Genomic DNA, 23,033 nt, shown 5'->3' on the forward strand with positions numbered 1-23,033 from the left:
AATGTTAGCTTTTTTACATGGCACATATTGCACTTTTACTTTCTTCTCCTACACTTTGTTTTTGCATTATTTAAACCAAATTGAACATGTTTCATTATTTATTTGAGGCAAAATTGATTTCATTGATGTATTGTATTAAGTTAAAATAAGTGTTCATTCAGTATTGTTGTAATTGTCATTATTACAAATAAATTAAAAACATTTTAAAAAATTGGCCGTATCGGCTTTTTTTGTCCTCCAATAAATCGGTATTGGCATTGAAAAATCATAATCAGTCGACCTCTAATGGATTCTAAATTGAGTTTGCCTTTAGTCCAAGACTAGCCTTAATCGGTGTCTTGAGAAACTGGCTCGAGAATCCATTATTAATCCAACTTGAAATTATGCCACATTCACATGCCATCAGAAACTGGGAACCTTCATGTTGAAATGAATGTAAATTATGTAGAGATTCATATTGGCTCATTCTGATACTTCCCAAGTTGGAAACTCAGGACCATTGTTCTACACGTTAGCAAGTTGGAAAATTCACCCCTGGTAGGTCACTCCCCCAAGTATTTTTTTAAGTTCATGGGGACACTGTACAACAAAAAATATAGGTCTCAGAGCACTGAATTATGCATTGCAACAGATTTAGCTAAGAATTTAAATCTATACACCACTGATCAACCAGACAGGTGTTCCACATGCCTTACTTCACCCCACATGGTGTAGAATGAAGTTTGCCTGGCCTGGGGTGAATTTCCCCCACCTCACTGCTTCACTGTTCTGCACCAAGGCAAGGCCGAAAGTAGTTGTACAATGACACCCAGACAGTGGTTAAAATAAACATTCTTGATTTATTCTCAGCCCGCCACCAATATACATACCGCACCCTTTAAAACAATTAGTTTTTTTGTAAAGATAGATATAAAAGAACCTCTCAAACCACCTAGTATTCTACACTGGACAAATAAACACATGTAAAGTGTTGGTCCCATGTTTCATGAGCTGAAATAAAAGATCCCAGAAATGTTCCATACACACAGAAAACCTTTCGCTCAAATCTTGTGCATAAATTTGTTTACATCCGTTAGTGGGCATTTTTCTTGGCCAAGATAATCCTTCCACCTTTCAGGTGTGGCAAAACAAGAAGCTGATTAAACAGCGTGTACATTGTGCTGGAGACATATGGCCAATCAAATGTGCAGTTGTCACACCACAATGCCACAGATGTCTGAAGTTGAGGGAGCGTGCACATGGCATGCTGACTGCAGCAATGTCCACCAGAGCTGATGCCAAATAATTGAAAGTTAATTTCTCTACCATAAGCTGCCTCGAACGTCATTTTAGAGAATTTGTCAGTATGTCCAACCAGCCTCACGACCGCAGACCACGTATATGGAGTCCTGCGGGCGAGTGGTTTGCTGATGTCAACGGAGTGCCCGATGGTGGCAGTTGGGTTATGGTGAAGGCAGGCATAAGCTATGGACAACACAATTGCATTTTATCTATGGCAATTTGAATACACAGAGACACTGTGACGAGATCCTGAGGCCCATTTCTTTTTTTTAAGGTATCTGTATTCCCAGTCATGTGAAAGCCATAGATTAGGACCTAATGTACAGATTTCAATTGATTGATTTCCTTATATGAACCAACTCAGTAAAATCTTTGAAATGGTTGTATATAGAACAAAAATATAAACCCAACATGCATCAGATGATACAGTAGACAAATTGTGAGTAGTGTGAACAGCCCACTCTATAGAACAGAATTCACCAGAGCCTTCATGTTGTGGTTTATTTTTGGACAATTCTATTCCTATGGTGTAGGCATGATTATAGCGAGGGGACAGGGGAGACGAGACAGTGGAGTCAATCTGGTCACTCCAGACATAATTTTATAGGATGCGTCCCAAATGGTACCCTATTCCCTACATAGTGCTATATGGCTCTGGGTCCAAAGTAGTGTACTATATTGGGAATATGATGCAGTTTGGGACTCATCCAAAGTGGTTTCGACAGAACGTTCAGACAAGCCCAAACTTCACATTCTTCAAGGAATTTCAACGACATGTTCTCTAAATGAATTGGCATTCGCACAAATGTAATGTGCACGCCGCCACCTACATTTAACATTATAATTATTCCACAATACTGAGAGAACAACTCAGACACTACAAGCTACACTGCCAATTCCACTCACTCCAGCCAGAGCCAACATCAATCTGACAAGACAATGTAATGGCAGATAACATTCTTCATGCGAGGTCTATTTAGTACATTCTTCAGTTCTAGAACCTTCAGCTCCTGAAGATTTGACTCCCCATGACTTCTTCCTGCTCCCGCCTTCCTGGGACTGTTGCTTGACAGCCAATCAGATCAAGTATAGGTAACTGCATACTTCAAGTGTGACTGAGTAGTGGGAGTTTCAAAAGAAGTGAGTGGATCAACAGCGATGGATGTAACATCAGGGGGGATTTTACTAAACTAACATATGGAATTGTTTTAAGACGGTCATACCATGGATTATTTAGCTATTTGATTTAGAATTGTAGGACCCCTGTAGGTATCACCACTTTTTTGGGGTATTGAATTTGGCTCTTACTACTATTACTAACCCATAGCAACACACTCACATTGATTACAATTTTGGACAGGTACATTACATTTAGAATGTAACCTACCCAACCCTGGTGGTAGGTTAGGAAAAGGGTTAGCTAAAATGCTACAGTTGTCAACAATCAACTCGTCGTGCAGCCCAATCTGAGTGGCAACAAATCTGCCCAATTAGCGGATTCGCTTTCCATACACCGGCTTCTGTTGATCCTCCCACTTTCAGACACACTCCATGTATGCAGTTACCCACGACTCAATCATATTGAAGGAATATTCACTTGCGGGCGTTGTCGTAATTGGCCACGAACCAATCACACGTCTGCTTCAAGGCTGCGACAGAGGGAAGAACAAGGAGAATCAGCAATTGCAAACGTTAATAAAAAGATGGCTGAATACAGATACATTGTTTTAGAACAACAAACAGAGTTTCTGAACTACTGTGTGCAACATGGTTCAATGTGCAAATAAAAATAATGTTTTAAAATCAGCCCAATCTACTTTTTTTTTCTTTTTTCTAATTGCCGGGGTTAGAGAAGTAGGTACCTTGTTTGAAGGGGGTAAAGGTGAAGTTGGGGTGGTGCTGCAGCAGCTTGGCATTGCTGGCAGTCTTCTTGAACTGACCGTCCGATTTGGTAGTGTCAAACTGGAGGTCATGAGTTAGGGAATAAAACACACATGGGTATCACTGCCACTACTACTGGCAGGTTGTGCGTGTGTGATAGTGAGAGAATGAGTACAAGAGAGAGGGAGTGTGGTGTGTGTTAGCGCTGTAATCTGGCCATGCAGCCAGGTGAAAGGATACAGTCACTTGACCTTTGAACCCCAGCGCTTCGACAACGGCCTCGGCTGCCTCCTTGATGGACACCTCATCCTCCTCACCAACTAAAATACAAAGCGAGAGGGAGACAACACTGAATCCTGAAAATAATCTTTTGTTTAATGTGTGTGTTTATGCGTGCGTGTGTGTGCGTGCGAGCGCAAGGCTCACCAGACAATATAATGGGGTCCACCTCATGGTACTCTCTCAGCACCCAGAGGAAGAGATGCGCCAGGTCCAATGAGTAGATGAACTGCCTTCTGGGAGTTCCTGAGCCCCACACCACCAAAGGACTGCCCTCCTCTAACACACGGATGAGTAAAGGCTTGTTAGAAGAAATATAATTTCCCGTGGGCAGATTCTGCGTGTAGACAGGGAGAATCTACCAGGGATGAATGGACGTGTGAGAGCCGAGCAGCATTAGTTCAGTTGTTTTTAATTTTTTTCCTCACTGGTTAATTGGACGTATTAGGACTGGGCGAAGGTGGTGCTAAAACTGCTTTGCCTCAAGTGTTTCGTGCATGTGCCCACACGGATCAGAAAAGAGCTTATTTGGCTGAGAGCTTCCTTTCGGGAGGGTGGAGACGTTGTTTTTGGCAGAACTAAGAATTTCTAACACTATGAACACAGAGTTAATCACGCAGCTGACCAAGTTCTGCAAATCTGGATTAACAGAGATTAGATGTAGGGAGGTATACTCTAAAGGTTTTATACATTTAATAAATGTTATACACTTTTGTATACATTCAGAGCTATAAACCAAATTGCAGTATACAGACCCCAAAAAGATAGCAGGCTACAGTTGGCTGGAGAATAAAGAAATAGATATCGTTATAGCTATTAGTAGGTGTTGTGTAGTTGTTATCTTACTCTGAGCAATGTAGGCTTTGTGTATGAGACCTGGTAGTACATGTCCATCCTCAATGTTGAAGTTATCATGAGGACCAAACACATTTGTTGGTATCACTGCTGTGTAGCACCGCCCATGCTTCTGGTGATACGCCCTGCAACACACACACACACACACAACTATTTGGACACCTGCCCGTCCAAAATCATGGGCATGAAAATGAAGTTGATCCCCCCTTTGATCTCGGCAGTCCCTCGCTTATGTTGCCACCACATGGCAGCTGACAAGTTGTTGCTCATAGACGTTTCCACTTCACAATAACAGCACTTACAGTTGACCAGGGCAGCTCTAGCAGGGCAGAAACATAATGAACTGACTTGTTGGAAAGGTGGCATCCTATGAAAGCGCCATGTTGAAAAAGGCACTGAGCTCTTCAGTACGGTGCATTCTACTGCCAAAGTGGAGATTGCAAGGCTGTGTGCACAATGTTATACTCCGGTCAGCAATGAGTGTGGTTGAAATAGTCTAATTCAATTTGAAGGGGGGGTCCACATACTTTTGGCCATACTACGCACTTGGTTTGAGGAGTTAGGAGTTTAACGCGGGATAACTGGTACCACTGAAATTAGCCAGGTACATTTTTACCCGGTACCACCTTTTAGCCAGGTACATTTTTATGGCAACGAATCCTTCAGAACTAACATTGATCACAAAAAATAAATAAAATAAATAATTTTTTTTTGGCATTAATACAATGAAGACGGCACTTCATCAAGCCTAATTTCGCACCATAGCCTGCTAAATTTGCAAGATGACTCTTCGATTGATGTTTCAGCATTATCCCAACGAAGAGATCGGCGTTCGACTAGCCACGTGTGACATGCACGCAGTTACATGCTGGACAATCAGGACGAGCAATATCCATGGTCGTAGTACAGATGAAGCCAGAGCTGGAACACGAAGGTAACTGAAACTGGCTAGCTTTAGAAAACCGTGAGTAGATCTAGCTTCAAATCGTAGTATACCCTTCTAGTCTCCCTTGTAATAAAGGTTAAAGACATGCTACGGAACTTTGGCGACTACTAAGTATTTTTTTAAACCTCCCGCTTTTTGCTGGATGCATTAATGTGTCGTTTACACACGCATAATCTACGAGCAGAATTACTGTCTTACCTCAATTAGCCACGACATCCCTAGTTTGAAAGCGACTTTTCTGGGAGCTGTGCTGAGCCATTTCCCCCAATTTGTTTTACTGTGGGCCAGCTCCCTTGCAATTCAAGTTCCAGCCAATCAGCTTTAGCCCCTTGCCATTTGAGTGACAGCTAGGAAGATGCAAACAGCAGAGCGAGAGAAATCACAATGACGTGGTGCACATATGTGGCATATTACGCACATGTTGGGGACCACTTTTGTCTCGTGACCGCTAGTTTCATAACTGGCTAAAAAGTACCGGAGAAACTTTAAATAAAACAAGCACACACCTATTGTGGACATCGATCATTCTCTTAGCATAGGCGTAACCATAATTAGACTCATGAGGAGGGCCGTTGTGGATCTGGAAAAAAAAAGATCAGAGAGTCAACTACCATCATGTCTACAACACACACACAAACACACACACACACACACACACACACACACGCCGTTACCATGGTCTCGTCAATGGGGTAGGTAGTCTTGTCAGGGAAGATGCAGGTGGAGAGACAAGAGACCACCCTGACAGCGTCTACCTCGTGTGCTGCCTGAAGAACGTTGTCATTGATGTAGATATTGTTCCTCTGGAGACCATGGATGGATGAACACATTGGTAAATAAACATGATCAAAATCACACATGGATGGATAAGTTTGAGTCCCCATTGGCACCCTATTCACGATATACTGTAGTCTACTACTTCTGACCAGTGCCTATAGTTAGTGATTAGGGTGCCCATAGGTATGTGTCAACTAGCACACTCCCCATCATGGATTTTAAGACAGGACTGTTATAAGTTTCCACCATTGTAAAAGTAATGTGAGGAAATTGTGCAAGTGCACACTTCGGGAAGTGTGGAGAATCGGGATGCAGCCCGTTTCATCACAACTCCTGAACCACTTACCCAGAAGTCTAGGTTGGCCCTCATGTTCTTGAAGAGCCCTCCCACCATGGCTGCCAGGTGGATGATGTGGGTGGGCTGGTGCTTCTGAAACACAGCCCGTGTCTCACCCATGTCCCTGAGGGAGCACACACAAGTTAGCTTGACTTTTCAAAGACACAGGAACTCAGAGGCTGGGCGACAAAGCCACCCAGAGCAAGGACTGAGGCAGGCGAGGGAATGTTGGGTCAGGTGTGTGTAGCTCTCACATGAGGTTTGCGTCCTTAGAAGAGAGGAAGATCCACTCCTCTCCCTCCCTGGCCCCTCCCTCTTCTTTGACCACATGTTCTATGGCCCTGCCCACCAGACCAGTTCCCCCAGTCACCAACACCCGCATAGGACCATTTTGATCCACTTTACGATCTCCCATCTGCGCACACACACACACACACACACACACACAGAGAAATGGGGAGAGGGGAGCAGGAGAGAGAACAGTGAATTGCTTACATGTAGATCAGTGAAGTTCAAGGTAATCTACAGTTGAAGTTGGAAGTTTACATACACCTTAGCCGAATACATTTAAACTCAGTTTCACAATTGCTGACATTTAATCCTAGTAAAAATTCCCTGTCTTTGGTCAGTTAGGATCACCAATATTATTTTAAGAAAGTGAAATGTCAAGATGGTAGAGAGAAGGATTTAATTCATCACATTCCCAGTGGGTCAGACATTTACATACAGTCAAAAAGTATTTGGTAGCATTGCCTTTAAATTGTTAAACTTGGGTCAAATGTTTCAGGTAGCCTTCCACAAGCTTCCCACAATAAGTTGGGTGAATTGTGGCCCATTCCTCCTGACAGAGCTAGTGTAACCCAGTCAGGTTTGAAGGCCTCCTCGCTCGCACACGCTTTTTCAGTTCTGCCCACACATTTTCCATAGGATTGAGGTCAGGGCTTTGTGATGGCCTCTCCAATACCTTGACTTTGTGGTCCTTAAGCCATTTTGCCACAACTTTGGAAGTATGTTTGGGGTCATTGTCCATTTGGAAGACCCATTTGCGACCAAGCTTTAACTTCCTGACTGATGTCTTGAGATGTTGCTTCAATATATCCACATAATTTCCCACCCTCATAATGCCATCTATTTTGTGAAGCACCCCCAACAACATGAGTCTGCCACCCCCGTGCTTCACGGTTGGGATGCTGTTCTTTGGCTTGCAGGCATCCCCCTTTTTCCTCCAAACATAACGATGGTCATTATGGCCAAACAGTTCTATTTTTGTTTCATCAGACTAGAGGACATTTCTCCAAAAAGTACGATCTTTGTCCCCATGTGCAGTTGCAAACTGTAGTCTGGCTTTTTTTTAAAAATGGTGTTTCTGGAGCAGTGGCTTCTTCCTTGCTGTGCAGCCTTTCAGGTTATGTCGATATAGGACTCATTTTACTGTGGATATAGATACTTTCGTACACGTTTCCTCCAGCATCTTCACAAGGTCCATTGCTGTTCTGGGATTGATTTGCACTTTTTGCTCCAAAGTACGTTCATCTCTAGGAGACACAACGAGTCCCCTTCCTAAGCGGTATGACGGCTACGTGGTCCCATGGTGTTTATACTTGTGTACAATTGTTTGTACAGATGAACGTGTGTGGAGGTGTACAATTTTTTTTCTGAGGTCTTGGATGATTTATTTTTATTTTTCCATGATGTCAAGTAAAGAGGCACTGAGTTTGAAGGTTGGCCTTGAAATACATACACAGGTACACCTCCAGTTGACTCAAATGATGTCATAGCTTTTAGAGTTACTGAAAGACTAATCTCTTTCTTTCTGTCAAGCCCGGGGACGAGGCTATACACGCCTACACTTACAGGTTCTGGGACACGTAGTGAGACGCAATGATGCATTGTCCCAGCATTTTGAAAGATTAAATTCCTTTAGTAACCAAGAAAGAATCCAAGAGGGAGTGGACTAAAACACTACTAGTCTATTTTTTTACTAGCCTGAGTGCCAGTCTGTTTGTGCTTTGACAACTCCCTGTCACTCATTGTTATGTTTGGCTTGACAATGACAGCAATAGAGTACACAACAGTATTTATATAGATCTGGGTAGATTTGAACTAGGTTGAATATAGGGTATTAACCTAGGCTTTTTACAGGAAGAGGTAGAGGATGTAACTTCGATGACATTTCAAAAGCAAACAAACCCACAAATGTAAAATTGTATCTGATAAGATTTAGCCTAAGTGGAAAGTACACCATGTCCTTGATCTAGTCTCTAGATCCAAGTTCCTATTCTAGTTTCACGAATTAGCCAATAGTCTACAATGCAATGAAGGAAAGAGGAAGACAACACTTGACAATGGGTTCTCTGTTTTTCAATGTTGTTGGATTGGACTTTCCCAAACGAAAGGGGCTTTACGACTTTGTATATGGGTCAATGACATGTACATTTCAAATGAAATATTTTCCAAAATCAACAGCTGGCCTAATATACATTTTATGTTATATATACTGTAAACACAGCATTTAACAAATTCACATACTTTGAGTTACAGTTCATAAGGATATCATTCAATTGAAATAAATAAATTAGGCCCTAATCTATGGATTTCATGGCTGGGAATACAGATATGCATCAGTTGGTCACATATACAGTACCTTAATAAAATAAAAGTAGGGGTGTGGATGAGGAAGCCAGTCTATCTCGTGTGACCACCATTTGCCACATCATGCTGTTGATTATGGCCTGTGGGATGTTGTCCCACTCTTCTTCAATGGCTGTGAGAAGTTGCTGAATATTGGCGGGAACTGTAACATGCTGTTATACGCGTCGATCCAGAGCATCCCAAACCTGCTCAACAGGTGACATTTCTGATGAGTATGCAGGCCATGGAAGAACTGGGACATGGTCAGGCTTCCAGGAATTGTGTACAATTCGTGCGACATGGGGCCGTGCATTATTAGGCTGAAACATGAGGTGATGGGGGCAGATGAATGGCACGACAATGGGCCTCAGGATCTCGTCGCGGTATCTCTGTGCATTCAAATTGCCATCGATAAAATGCAAATTGGGTTTTTTGTCCGTAGCTTATGCCCGTCCATACCATAACCCCACCGCAACCATGCGGAACTCTGTTCACAACGTTGACATAAGCAAACCGCTCACCCACACAATTCCATATTAGGGCTTGGCGGTATACCGTATTTTACGATATACCGGTATTGAGGCATGGACCGGTTTGAGTTTTTAACTTTACCTTCTATAACTGTACTTGAATGTTGTTTTTTAAATGCGATACTCCATGTGTAACAGCAATTTAAAAAAATTGTTTCCTCTCCATGCAAACCTAGCCCCGCCCTCTGTCACTCAAGGAGCGCATTCTCGCATTCCCTTGACCATGAGACACTTGCTTAGAGTCTGCATGGTCAATGTTGCACAAGCAACAACGTTGATGACGATGCAGTTCTCAGGTTGCTTCTTAAATGGAAATCCCACTACCGTCAATTAGACAACGATGAATTCTACCAATCTCTTACATTCAACCATACAAAGGACCTAAAAACTGAATTGAAAGGGCTCCTCACAGAAAGGAGAATGGCTACATTTCAGACAATGAGTTCAAATGTATTTTCAATGGCAGCCCGCATATGGCTTCATTCTTATCTTCTTCCAAAAGTCCACAAGAATCTTGAAATCCCCCCCAGGCAGACCAGTCATTAGTGGTAATAAAAGTGTGACAGAACCCGTCTCCAAGTCCATTGATGACTTTATTAAGCCTTTTCTGACGTCACTCCCGGCCCATCTTCAAAATACCACAGATGTGTTGAACAAAATCAAGGGATTTAACAATATAGGTACAGCTTCCTTTTTAGTCCCCATGGGTGTGAAGTCTCTATACACACCACCATTGAGCATGAACAAGGTTTGGCAGCTATGCACCGTTTCTTGAGTACCCGGCCTGAGACGGATGCCTCCCACAGAATTCATTGTCTCACTGACTGAATGGTCTCTCAATAATAACATTTTTGCCTTTCAGGCAAGTCAAAGGACGTGCCATGGGAGCTTGCTACAGCCTTTTCTACGCTGGTTTGTACGTAGGTAAATTGGAAAATGACTTCCTTTAAGCAGATTAAAACAGGTGGGGACACGATATTGATGATGTTTGCCTGTTCTGGTATGGCTCAGGATAACTTAATTCCTTCCACCAATACCTTAACCCTATCAAACTAACTATGGAGTACAGCAAGGATAATCATTTTTTGGACCTTAACATCAGTAAAAATGACCAAGGTTGTTTGTGCACATCAATCTTTAGGAAGCCTACAGATGGGAATACCATTCTGAGGGCAGATATGTTCTTTTAGCCTTTTGGGATGGAAGCTATTCCATATGGCCAATTCCACAGAATTTTCAATCAGGAAACAGACTACAGTGTCAAATCGGCTGAATTGCTTCTTGAAAAATCGGGGCTACAGAGCTCAGTTCCTGAAAGATGCAGGTATACGGGCTGGACGACTTGACAGAGAGAACTTGTTGCGAAGGGGAGTGCCTCATGACGCACCAGAGAGTGTACTTTGTTACAAAATACAGCACTGAAGCAGAGAACATTAAACATAATAATTTAAAATAATTGGGGAATCATCCAAAGTGATACGCTACTATGTAAAGTGTTCCTAGAGCCACCAGTCATAAGGTTTAAGAGATGTCCTACCCTAAATTACAAATTAGTCCACAGCTATCTTCCTTCTGACTCAAACTTGGCTAAACCACAAACCCACAGGCTCTTTTAAATGACTAGCTCAATATGGAAGTGGTCAGATGACGCGGATGCTTCACTACAGGACTGTTTTGCTAGCACAGACTGGAATATGTTCCAGGATTCATCCAAAAACAGCTTCTATCTCAAGGCCATCAGACTGTTAAACAGCAACCACTAACATCGAGTGGCTGCTGCCAACACACTGACTCAACTCCAGCCACTTCAATAATGGGAATTGATGGGAAATGATGTAAAATATATCACTAGCCACTTTAAACAATGCTACCTAATATAATGTTTACATACCCTACATTATTCATCTCATATGTATACGTATATACTGTACTCTATATCATCTACTGCATCCTCATGTAATACATGTATCACTAGTCACTTTAACTATGCCACTTTGTTTACATACTCATCTCATATGTATATACTGTACTCAATACCATCTACTGTATCTTGCCTATGCTGCTCTGCACCATCACTCATTCATATATCTTTATGTACATATTCTTTATCCCCTTACACTGTGTATAAGATATTCGTTTTGGAATTGGTAGTTAGATTACTTGTTGGTTATTACTGCATTATCGGAACTGGAAGCACAAGCATTTCGCTACACTCGCATTAACATCTGCTAACCATGTGTATGTGACAAATAAAATGTGATTTGATTTGATGGCATTGAGGAATACACCACCTCAGTCATGGGCTTCATCAATAAGTGATAAGTGAGTGTACGTACACATTGAAAATAAGAATGTGTTCAACTGACTTGCCTAGTTAAATAAAGATTAAATAAAGGTGTTAAAAAATATATAATAATAATAAATAATAATAATATCTGCACCCAAAAATATTGATTTCCGATTGTTATGAAAACATGAAATCGGCCCTAATTAAATCGACCTCTAGTCCAAACATACCAAGAAAGTCGTGAAGAGGGCACAACAAAACCTTTTCCTCCTCAGGAGACTGAAAGGATTTGACATGGGTCCTCAAAAAGTTCTACAGCTGCACCATCAAGAGCATCCTGACCAGTTGCATCACCGCCTGGTATGGCAACTGCTCGGCATCTGACCGTAAGGCGATACAGAGGGTAGTGCAATTTTTTTAACCTTTACTTAACTAGGCAAGTCAGTTAAGAACAAATTCCTATTTTCAATGATGGCCTAGGAACGGTGGGTTAACTTGCCTGTTCAGGGGCAGAACAAGATATTTGTACCTTGTCAGCTCGGGGGTTTGAACTTGCAACCTTCTGGTTACTAGTCTAACGCTCTAACCACTAGGCTACCCTGCCGCCCCAGGGGAAAGTCCATAAAATTGTCAGAGACTTCAGTCACCCAAGTTATAGACTGTTTTCTCTGCTACCGCACGGCAAGTGGTACCGGAGCTCCAAATCTAGGACCAAAATGCTCCTCAACAGCTTCTACCCCCAAGTTATTAGACTGCTGAAAAATTCATAAAAATCACCACTGGACAATTTACATTGACCCCCCCCCCTTGTACACTGCTGCTACTCGCTGTTTGTTACCTATGTATAGTCACTTCACCCCCACCTACATGTACAGATTACCTCAACTAAAATGTGCCCCTGCACACCGACTCAGTACCCCGTGTATATAGACTCGTTATTGTTATTCTTATTGTGTTACTTTTTATTTTAGCCTACTTGGCAAATATTTTCTTCTTCTTGAACTGCACAGTTGGTTAAGGGCTTGTAAGTAAGCATTTCACGGTAAAGTCCACACTTGTTGTATTCGGCCCATGTGGCAAATAAAGTGTGCATTTCAAATCAATCAGTGCAACCATTGATTGCACAGAAAAATAATTTTGTTGACACAGCTTCTAAAATGGAGTGTCAAGCATTTAATTAACTACAAAACCACACGTCATCTACAGATTGTAGAACACCTTCCACTGTGGACACTCAATTGGACAGACAAAGAGACGCCTTCAAGACCATTTTGGAACAGCTTTATCCAATCAAACCTGATTTGAAGAGGGAGGGAGTGGTTACATAATGCAAACTGTAAAGAGTACTTTTGGGTGTCAGGGAATAGAATTTAAATCATTATATTTACATGATTCCAACTGTTCGCCCAAGTGTTTTGCTCTAGATCGTAAGTAAAATGGCAACATATGGTTATTGTTTGCCCATATCGTTCAGCCCTACGCTGCAATGTAGAAATTCTCAAATGAGTGCAGGAAATGCAGAAATTGATAAACTGCTGAAAATTGTTTTATACTGTTCAATACAACCAAAAACAATCAGAATGGATTAAGACCCATTGCAATCACTCAAAACTTGAGACATCTGTGGCATTGTGTTGTGTAACAAAACTGCACATTTTAGAATGGCCTTTTATTGTCCCAAGCACAAGGGGTACCTGTATAATGATCATGCTGTTCAATCAGCTTCTTGATATACCACACCGGTCAGGTGGATGGATTATTTTGGCAAAGGAGAAATGCTCACTAACAGGGATGTAAACACATTTGTGCAAAACATTGAGAAATACGCTTTTTGAGCGTATGGAACATTTCTGGAATCTTTTATTTCAGCTCATGAAACAGCTCAGGACACGTTCCATTTGCGTTGATATTTCTGTTCAGTATAGCTAAGTGTCTCTAAAATACCCTATGAAAAAAAATGAATGGTGGAAAAACTATTTCGATTGATACCATTTCCCTGTTTGACAGCTGGGTTTTATGGGGATTCTGACACCTCAACTGTGGGGCTCTATTAGCCCTTTAAACAGAACGTGTAGTGTCCTTTAGTCCAGTATTGGGCTAGGACGTCCCAAGGATTCTGTATAGCATGGACCATAGAGGAACATCATGTTATAGTTAGCTAGCCTTCGCAATTTAAGAGAAAATGTTATCTAGCTATAACGTTTTTTGAGCGGGTTGAACTGAACCAATGTTACGGTCTTGTGTGTCAGCAAGAGAATGCTTAGCTAGCTAACATAGTGGACATAATACACATCATATAACATAGTTAGCTAGACACGAACAGCTTTCGACGGAAACGCAATCAAATGTTAATTTTACATAGCAACCTTTGTAATCGAAACTACAAGTATTACTGCTAGCTAGCTACAGTTACATAAAACGTGTTTTACTTACCAGTTACTCCAGAGCTTGATTCTTCTCCTAGCTATGAAGTTAGACGCTTCTATTAAATGGGATTGTGATTCTGAACAGTCAACCCTCCGCTGGTCTCAACGAAGGACGTGGTTCTGGTTGTTCTTCTTCTTCGATGAGGTTTAAGGGATGTTTGAATATGTTATATGTTTTATTACCGCCACCTACTAGACTGGAGTACATCTGTCATATACTCTGCCTGAATAAATATCGGTTTTCTATCGCTCATTTGCACGTCACGTCAATGAGATCATGTCACCGTGTGGGACTGTGGGTCAATTAACCTTGTCGGGGTTGGCACCCTGATTCTGGATTGTGAGCTAGGCAGGCTAGGAAGGTCTCCCACTCAGAAATATGAGATGGGGAGGGGGGCGGGGGTTGGTTGACCTCAGGTCTCCCCACTGGAAGGCCGAGATAGGGATAGCGGGGTAATCTATCAAATAGCGCACTTCTAACTTTCTACAGTACTAATGCAATTAGTCAAAACAGTCACACTACGAAATGCTACCAAATAAACAACAATTCATTCATAATACTGTGAATATATAGTTTCACGGACATGTTGAATTTTTTTTTCTGGTTTGTGCGAAATCGTTCAGAATAATATAAAAGCAGTCTGCACACCACCAAGGTGTGTTGGGGGGTTGAGTAATGTGTTGACGCTCGAGTGCCAAATCAACACAAAGGGCCAGGAACAAGCAAAAGATAAAGGTACGCAGCTATGTCATCTCTTTATGAGTATAATATTATGCATTTAATGAAATAGGCTAGTATAACACGTATGTTTGTTCGCCTATGTTGCTATGCTATTACACATCGAGTGACAATATACCGTTTTATGTCCGACTAGCTTACATAACATTGGATATAATTTAACACAGTTTCATCATGACAATGTGTGTAGCCTGCAGGTCCTGAGCTCAGTAAGGATCATTTCCAATGCTGTAGGCTAACTTAAAAGACGTCTATATTATGCTGATATTTTGTATATTTTGTGATATATTGAGTCTTTTGGGGTGTCTTATGCCTAGAATTAGCCAAGGTGGTTATATGGTTAATTTGATTCCTATTCTGTTCTGAAAATTTGATAAATGATGCATAATGATATGTATATTTAATTGTGCAACAATTTAGAGTTTCAGACACATACTATATGTCAATGCAAATTCAGGGGCACTTCTGAAATATTTTGGAGCACCCTCAGCCACACCGGCCTCTTGAGAAATGATCTCGGAGCCTCAGGAAGAGGAGCCATCCACCTCCTCAGCCACACAGGTGTCTTCACAAATGTTGTCTGAGCCTGAGGATGAGGAGAAGACCCATTTGCTTCCACTTCTCCCCAGCAGGATTCTTCAGGTGTGTGTGTGTGTGTGTGTGTGTGTGTGTGTGTGTGTGTGTGTGTGTGTGTGTGTGTGTGTGTGTGTGTGTGTGTGTGTGTGTGTGTGTGTGCATAACATAAACAAAATAGATAATTATCCTTTTGCAAAGTTTTAAGTTTCCATATTGTAGTTGGTTGGTGTATTCTGAAAGAAACAACAGCCTCTTCTGCTACTGCTGCAGACACTTATGGAGGCTGAGAGGATTAGATGAAGAGAGGTGTTGACATGTCTGACTGCTATTGTGCAGTCTCTGGCAATTAGAAATCTGGCACTAAGGGGACACACACAAACACTGTACTTTCCATCAAATGGAAATTTCCTCAGAGGTTGAACTGATGGCATAATTTGATCCAGTCATGAAAGAGCACCTTAACCGTGTCCAAAAAGGGACCTCGAGTCACACCACCAGCTACCTTGGCCACCAAATACAGAATGAACTCATTGATTTGTTAAGCAGCAAGGTCATTTCAATAATGGTGAGTGACATCAAACTGGCAGAATTCATCTCTATCATTCTAGATTGCACCTCAGATGTCAGCCACACTGAACAGTTGTCAGTTGTGATTAGGATTGTGTCACTGAAGGACGAGCCCCACATAAAGGAACATTTTATGGGGTTTCTGGAGGCAGAGGAGACCACGGACCAACATTTGGCATCCCTGATTCTCAAAAGATTAGAGGAGCTAAAAATTCATTTTGAGGACTGCAGAGGACAGTCTTATGATAATGGGGCCAACGTGAGAGGCAAAAACAAAAGTGTCCAAGCCAGACTCCTGGAAATGAATCCAATAGCTCTATTGGTGCCATGTGGGGCTGACACATTGTACCTGGTTGTGGCTGATGCTGCTAAAAGTTTGCCGATGCCACAGGTTACTTTGGTATCTTACACAAACTGTACACCTTGTTCTCAGCCTCCACACAGCAAGCGGTGAGAGAGGCACTGAGGTATCAGGCAGCAGCGGTGAGAGAGGCACTGAGGTATCAGACAGCAGCGGTGAGAGAGACACTGAGGTATCAGACAGCAGCGGTGAGAGAGACACTGAGGTATCAGGCAGCAGCGGTGAGAGAGACACTGAGGTATCAGGCAGCAGCGGTGAGAGAGGCACTGAGGTATCAGGCAGCAGCGGTGAGAGAGACACTGAGGTATCAGGCAGCAGCGGTGAGAGAGGCACTGAGGTATCAGGCAGCAGCGGTGAGAGAGACACTGAGGTATCAGGCAGCAGCGGTGAGAGAGGCACTGAGGTATCAGGCAGCAGCGGTGAGAGAGGCACTGAGGTATCAGGCAGCAGCGGTGAGAGAGGCACTGAGGTATCAGGCAGCAGCGGTGAGAGAGACACTGAGGTATCAGGCAGCAGCGGTGAGAGAGGCACTGAGGTATCAGGCAGCAGCGGTGAGAGAGGCACTGAGGTATCAGGCAGCAGCGGTGAGAGAGGCACTGAGGTATCAGGCAGCAGCGGTGAGAGAGGCACTGAGGTATCAGACAGCAGCGGTGAGAGACACCGAGGTATCAGGCAGCAGCGGTGAGAGAGACACTGAGGTATCAGGCAGCAGCGGTGAGAGAGACACTGAGGTATCAGACAGCAGCGGTGAGAGAGACACCGAGGTATCAGGCAGCAGCGGTGAGAGAGACACTGAGGTATCAGGCAGCAGCGGTGAGAGAGACACTGAGGTATCAGACAGCAGCAGTGAGAGAGACACTGGTTGAGGTGAGGGATCAAACCAAAGACCCTGTGATAAAGATTGAGGCCCAGTCCTTGTCAGAGGAGGTGGGATCATATCGCTTCACCATCTGTGCAGTGGTGTGGTATGACATCTTTTTTGTTGTTGTTGAAAACTCTGTTTAGTTTTACACACAGGACAACACAAGACAATATAAATAATATACTCAACTAGAAAAGGATACAAATAAAAAAGAATAGCTTTAAAGATACCGTACATTGGACAAGTTAAACACACCGGGCAGAAGGCTACCAAGGTTAAAGGGCAATCTGTAGGGACAGAGCAGACACCTCACCATTGTTCCTGTAAACAGACAAGGGATAGGGGTGGAGAAATGCAACCACTCACAGACAGTCATTGCCACAGATGTCACCTGCAGACCATAGAGAGCCTTTGTTTTTCTATGGTATAGTAGGTCAGGGCGTGACTTGGGGGTATTCTAGTTATTATTTTCTATGTGGGGTTCTAGTTTAGTTTTTCTATGTTGGTGTTTGATATGAATCCCAATTAGAGGCAGCTGGCTATTGTTGTCTCATTATTATATTTAAGTAGCATTTTTTCCACATGTGTTTTATGGGATATTGTTTTGAGTTAGTGTATGGCCATCCCATCAGATATCCCACCCATTGAACCCCCGGAACATCATATTGAGATCAGCCCTCCGACATGGAAAGAGGTGGAAAACACAGTTCGACGGGCAAGAACAGCATCAGCCCCGGGGCCAAATGGAGTCCCGTACAAAGTGTATAAGAACGCACCAGACGTCCTGAGGTTCCTCTGGAGGCTTATGAGAACAGCTTGGCAGAAGAAGATAATACCCAAAGTGTGGCGTAGGGCAGGCGGGGTCCTGATCCCTAAGGAGAAGGATGCAGTGAACATCAGCCAATTCCGCCCAATCTCCTTACTGAATGTTGAGGGTAAAATCTTCTTTAGGGTCATTGCCCAGAGGATGGCCGAGTACCTGCAAAGGAATGCGTACGTCGATACATCTGTACAGAAGGCAGGAATATCAGGGTTCTCTGGCTGCTTGGAACATTCCAGCATGATCTGGCACCAGATCCAAATGGCCAAGGTGGAGAAAAGGGACCTCCATGTAGTCTTCCTCGACCTCGCCAATGCATTTGGCTCTGTGCCCCATGAACTCCTGTGGTCTGCCTTCAGATTTTTCCACATACCGGACACCATCACAAACCTGGTGAAGTCGTACTTCCAGGATCTGCAGTTCTGCTTCACCACCTCAGAGTTCACCACCTCATGGCAGTGCCTGAATGTAGGTATAATGGCGGGATGTACCATTTCTCCGTTGGCATTCACAATGGCAATGGAGGTTATCATCAGATCCTCAAAATGGGTTGCTGGTGGACAGCGAGTCGACTCTGGTTTCCGTCTCCCTCCACTCAGAGCCTACATGGACGACATTACAACATTGACCACCACTGTCCCATGCACCAGGAGACTGCTCAGAAAACTCGAGGAGAACATCAGCTGGGCCCGTATGAAGATTAAACCATCCAAGTCACGCAGCATCTCGATTGTGAAGGGAGTACTCTCTGACCTGAAATTCTTCATCGGAGATGACCAAATCCCAACAGTGTCTGAGCAGCCGATAAAAAGCCTTGGAAGGTGGTATGATGCAAGCCTGAAGGACAAAGACCAGGTGCAACAGCTGCGCAAAGACATCAGTAGTAGCCTACAGTCCATCGACAACACCCAGCTACCTGGAAAGTTAAAGGCCTGGTGTCTGCAGTTTGGTCTCCTACCCCGGGTGTTGTGGCCCTTAGCACTGTATGAGGTTCCAATCTCAACAGTGGAGAAGATGGAAAGAGGAGTCACAGGCTACTTAAAGAAGTGGCTCGGAGTTCCACGATGCCTTACCACCATAGGCCTCTATGGAGATGGTGTCCTCAAGCTGCCCCTCACCAGTCTAACAGAGGAATTCAAGTGTGCAAAAACCAGGCTTCAGATGACACTGAATGAATCTCGAGACCCAGTGGTGAGCAACAACGCGCCGACCTTGGCAACTGGGCGCAAATGGAGGCCAGGAAAAGCAGTCCAGGAGGCAACAGCAGCCCTCAGACATGCTGACATTGTGGGTCATGTTCAGCAAGGAAGAGGAGGCCTTGGGCTAACTAGCCGTGCTGCTTGGAGTAAGGCCACTGCACCAGAGCGGCGGAAGATGGTAGTGCAGGAAGTACGCCATCAGGAGGAGGCTGCAAGGAGGGCCAAGGCAGTCTCTCTTGCCAAACAGGGACAGTGGACTCGATGGGACAGTGTGGAGAAGAGGAAGATCAGCTGGAAGGATCTGTGGGCCATGGAAGCGAGGCGGTTGAGCTTTTCAATCAGAGCAACATATGACGTCCTTCCAACGCCAGTTAATCCTCACCAATGGTATGGTGAAGATCCGGACTGTGCCCTCTGTTCCATGCCAGCCAACCTCAGGCACATTCTCACAGGGTGTAAAACAAGCCTCACCCAAGGACGCTACACTTGGCGTCACAACCAAGTCCTTAAAAACCTTGCGTCCGCCCTGGAGGACAAGCGAGCTGCCACCAACTCCCTACCACCCACAGCAGCATCACACTCCTTACGGACAAACTTTGTCCGCGAAGGGGTTAAACCACCGAAGAGCGGCTCTACACCATTAGAGCGAGACCAGCTGCGCTTGGCCCGCGACTGGAAAATGCTAGCTGACATTGGCCGGCAACCACCACCCTAAGACCTGACATGGTGCTCTGGTCCCGTTCACTCAATAAGGTCTTCATCATTGAGCTCACAGTACCCTGGGAAAACTCAGTAGATGAGGCTTATGAGCGAAAACATCTGCGCTATGCTGATCTAGCTGCCGAAGCACGGCATCATGGCTGGAACACAGAAGTCCGACCAGTGGAGGTGGGCTGCAGAGGTTTTGTGGCAACATCTACAACCAGACTGCTTAGAGACCTGGGAATTAAGGGCCAGAGCCAGCGTTCGGCAATCAAAGCTGTATCAGAGGCGGCAGAAGGCAGCAGTCAGTGGCTCTGGATGAAGAGGAAAGACCCCAGCTGGGCCCCGAAGTGAGAGGGCCAGGAGGTATGCGGTCAACAATGCTTGACTCAGGGAGGAGGACGCCCCTGCCATGCATAGTCCCATGGGATGTTGGCTATCAACAACAAGGCAACTCCTATGACTAATTGGGAATGGGACGCAAGCGTAGGATTGATCACCCTGTCGCTGGCCGCCTTTGGGGAGGGTGTATAGTGTGAAAGGCCGAAACACCCTAGGAACCAAAGGTACACTACTGACGATGCGCTCCCCAAATTTCACCACGTTCACTGTTTATTAACTCTTGGAAGTGCTTGCACAACGGATAGTAACATCTCATCCTGTGTTCTTGGAATCATATGTTACAACTCTTAGTTACGATTTGTTGTTTGTTTCGTTCTTTCTTTGTTGTTTTGTGCATTTCTAATAAATAATATGTGGAAACCGTATTGCGCTGCAGCTTGGAATTATTACGACGAATGTGACAGAATATCCCATCAAACCAGCACCGAGCAGTGTGCCCAAAGAGGAAAGGATTTCTGGACATGGGAAGAAGTGATGGGGAGATGCGAAACCCTTCCTTGGCGACAGACAGAAGGAGATAATGGAGGACATTGACGATGACAGGGTTCGCGGCTACAGAAAGCCCAAGGACAACCCCAAGTTTTTTGGTGGGGGCACATGGAGCTGGCGGCTGAGCAGAGGGAAGAGCCAGAGACTGTCAGGGGTGGCAATGGCGAAGTTGGGAGAGAGTGAGATGAGAGAGATGTTGTGCAAGTGTGTTCTGCTCAACATCCGACCAGAGAATCCGGTTAGCAGTCTGGTGCAACCTGTGCCGGTTCCACGCTTCTGGCCTCAAGTGCGCCTCTCCAGTCCGGTACGTCATGTGTCTCCTCCTCACACTCTCCCTGAAGTGCGTGTCCCCAGTCCCGTATGTCTTGTGCCTGTTGGGTTGACACACCTTTTGCCTAGGGACACTGGGAGAGATGAGCACAACACAGAAGAAAGTGCAGCAGGTTTAAACGATTCAGACTCCATCTGGACCCAGAGTGGTCTATGGCCAGTAGGATCAGTCTGCAGCCAGTATAGAAGGGCTCTGAAATATGCAGCCCAATAGTATGTCTGACATTTGGTAGAGCTAAACCCCCCAATGCTTTAGGCTTCTGTACATGTCTTCTACCAATCTGTGGTACCTTGCCATCCCAAATAAAATACATGAATGTTTGATCCAGTGAATTAAAAAAAGATTTTGGAATAAAAATGGGTCAACATTGAAATAAATATAAAAATATGGGCAACCCATTCATTTTAATGACCTTAATCCTTCCAATATGAGAAAGAGGTAGCGAATTCCAAAAAGTAAAAGATTGTTTCAAACTGTCTGCTAGAGCAACAATGTTTTCCTGAAACAAATTTGAATATTTCCTTGTCACTTTAACTCTAACCTCAGATTTACGGATCTGTCCTGCAAGGAGTTTACTGGCCTTGTCGCCTTGTTCATACACTCTGTATCGAGCTCGCAAGAGTAACTGTTCAGCTTGCCTGGTAGAAAGCTTGTCAAATTCAGATAGGAGTAGTTGGCGCTCTTTATGTCGATCAGAGGAAGGATCTGTAGCATACTTCTCATCCAATGTAGCTATGGCTTCGCTCAGGTCTCGAAGTCGCTGAGAGCGAGCTTTGTTTTGGTTGGCTGTATAAGAAATCATTTGGCCACGTATGTATGCTTTGAGAGACTCCCATATGGTAGAGCAGAACATACCTGGCGTTGAATTAATTTCTAGGAACAAGGTGATTTCAGAAGAAATTAAATTGACAAACTCCTTATCTGAGAGTAAAATGGGGTTAAGACGCCATTGATAACACATAGGAGGTCACTGGGGAAACTCTAGTTCAAGCACTAATGGTGATTGGTCCGAAATAACAATACTCTCGTAAGTACACCACTAAAGGTTAGGCAGATGTTTTTTGTCCAAAATTAAGTAGTCAATACTTGTTTGTTTGATGAACATGAGAATAAAAATAATACCGTCTATCTGTAGGGTGTAGGAAACGCCAAGCGTCACACATAGCATATTTTTTAAGAAAAGATTGAATAAGTAGGGCACATTTAGATGGGCCTGTAGTTCTTTGTGAGGAATTGTCAAGAACTAGGGACATTGTACAGTTGAACCCCCCCCCCCCCTCCTAAAATCAACAAATGGGAATCTAAATTGGGTATAGCAGATACAAAGGAAGAAATCAAACTTGTCATCCCAATTGGGAGCATGAACGCTAGCTGAAACAAGAGGGGTAGAAAACAGTTTACCGGTTACTATGACATATTGTCCCTTAGGATAAGCAATAATCTCAGAAGCTACAAAGGGAGTAGACTTATCAACCAAAATGGCAGGTGGTATGACATCTTGAACCAGATCCAACATGTGAGCAAGCTGATTCAGTCTCAGAGAGACAGAGCGAGGTCTCAGCGACTACAGGACAACAGCCAAGGATATTTGCGAGGGTATGGATGTAGAGGCCGTTCTACAACAAACAAAGTCTGAGGTCCACAAAACCGTCACTTTTCATACAAATCATGAGCCTTTGAGTGATGCCCTGAAGAAGCTTGAGGTGACTTTTTTCAATGCCGTTGTTGATGCTGCTGCAACAGATTTTCCACATT

General features: G+C 43.8%; 1 protein-coding gene across 1 annotated transcript; it reads right to left on the reverse strand.

Moving 5' to 3' along the window:
• Positions 1-819: 819 nt before the first annotated feature.
• Positions 820-14,410, reverse strand: LOC135556233 (GDP-L-fucose synthase-like). Its single transcript, XM_064989251.1, has 10 exons — positions 14,238-14,410; positions 6,611-6,771; positions 6,366-6,480; positions 5,917-6,045; positions 5,749-5,822; positions 4,288-4,421; positions 3,589-3,720; positions 3,403-3,482; positions 3,144-3,243; positions 820-2,930 (listed from the first exon to the last, which is right to left on the reverse strand). The coding sequence occupies exons 2-10, from the start codon at positions 6,769-6,771 to the stop codon at positions 2,875-2,877; spliced, it is 981 nt and encodes a 326-aa protein (XP_064845323.1). The 5' UTR covers positions 14,238-14,410; the 3' UTR covers positions 820-2,874.
• Positions 14,411-23,033: the final 8,623 nt, after the last annotated feature.

This window comes from Oncorhynchus masou, chromosome 15 (genome assembly GCF_036934945.1).
Source record: "Oncorhynchus masou masou isolate Uvic2021 chromosome 15, UVic_Omas_1.1, whole genome shotgun sequence".
NCBI lineage: Eukaryota > Metazoa > Chordata > Actinopteri > Salmoniformes > Salmonidae > Oncorhynchus > Oncorhynchus masou.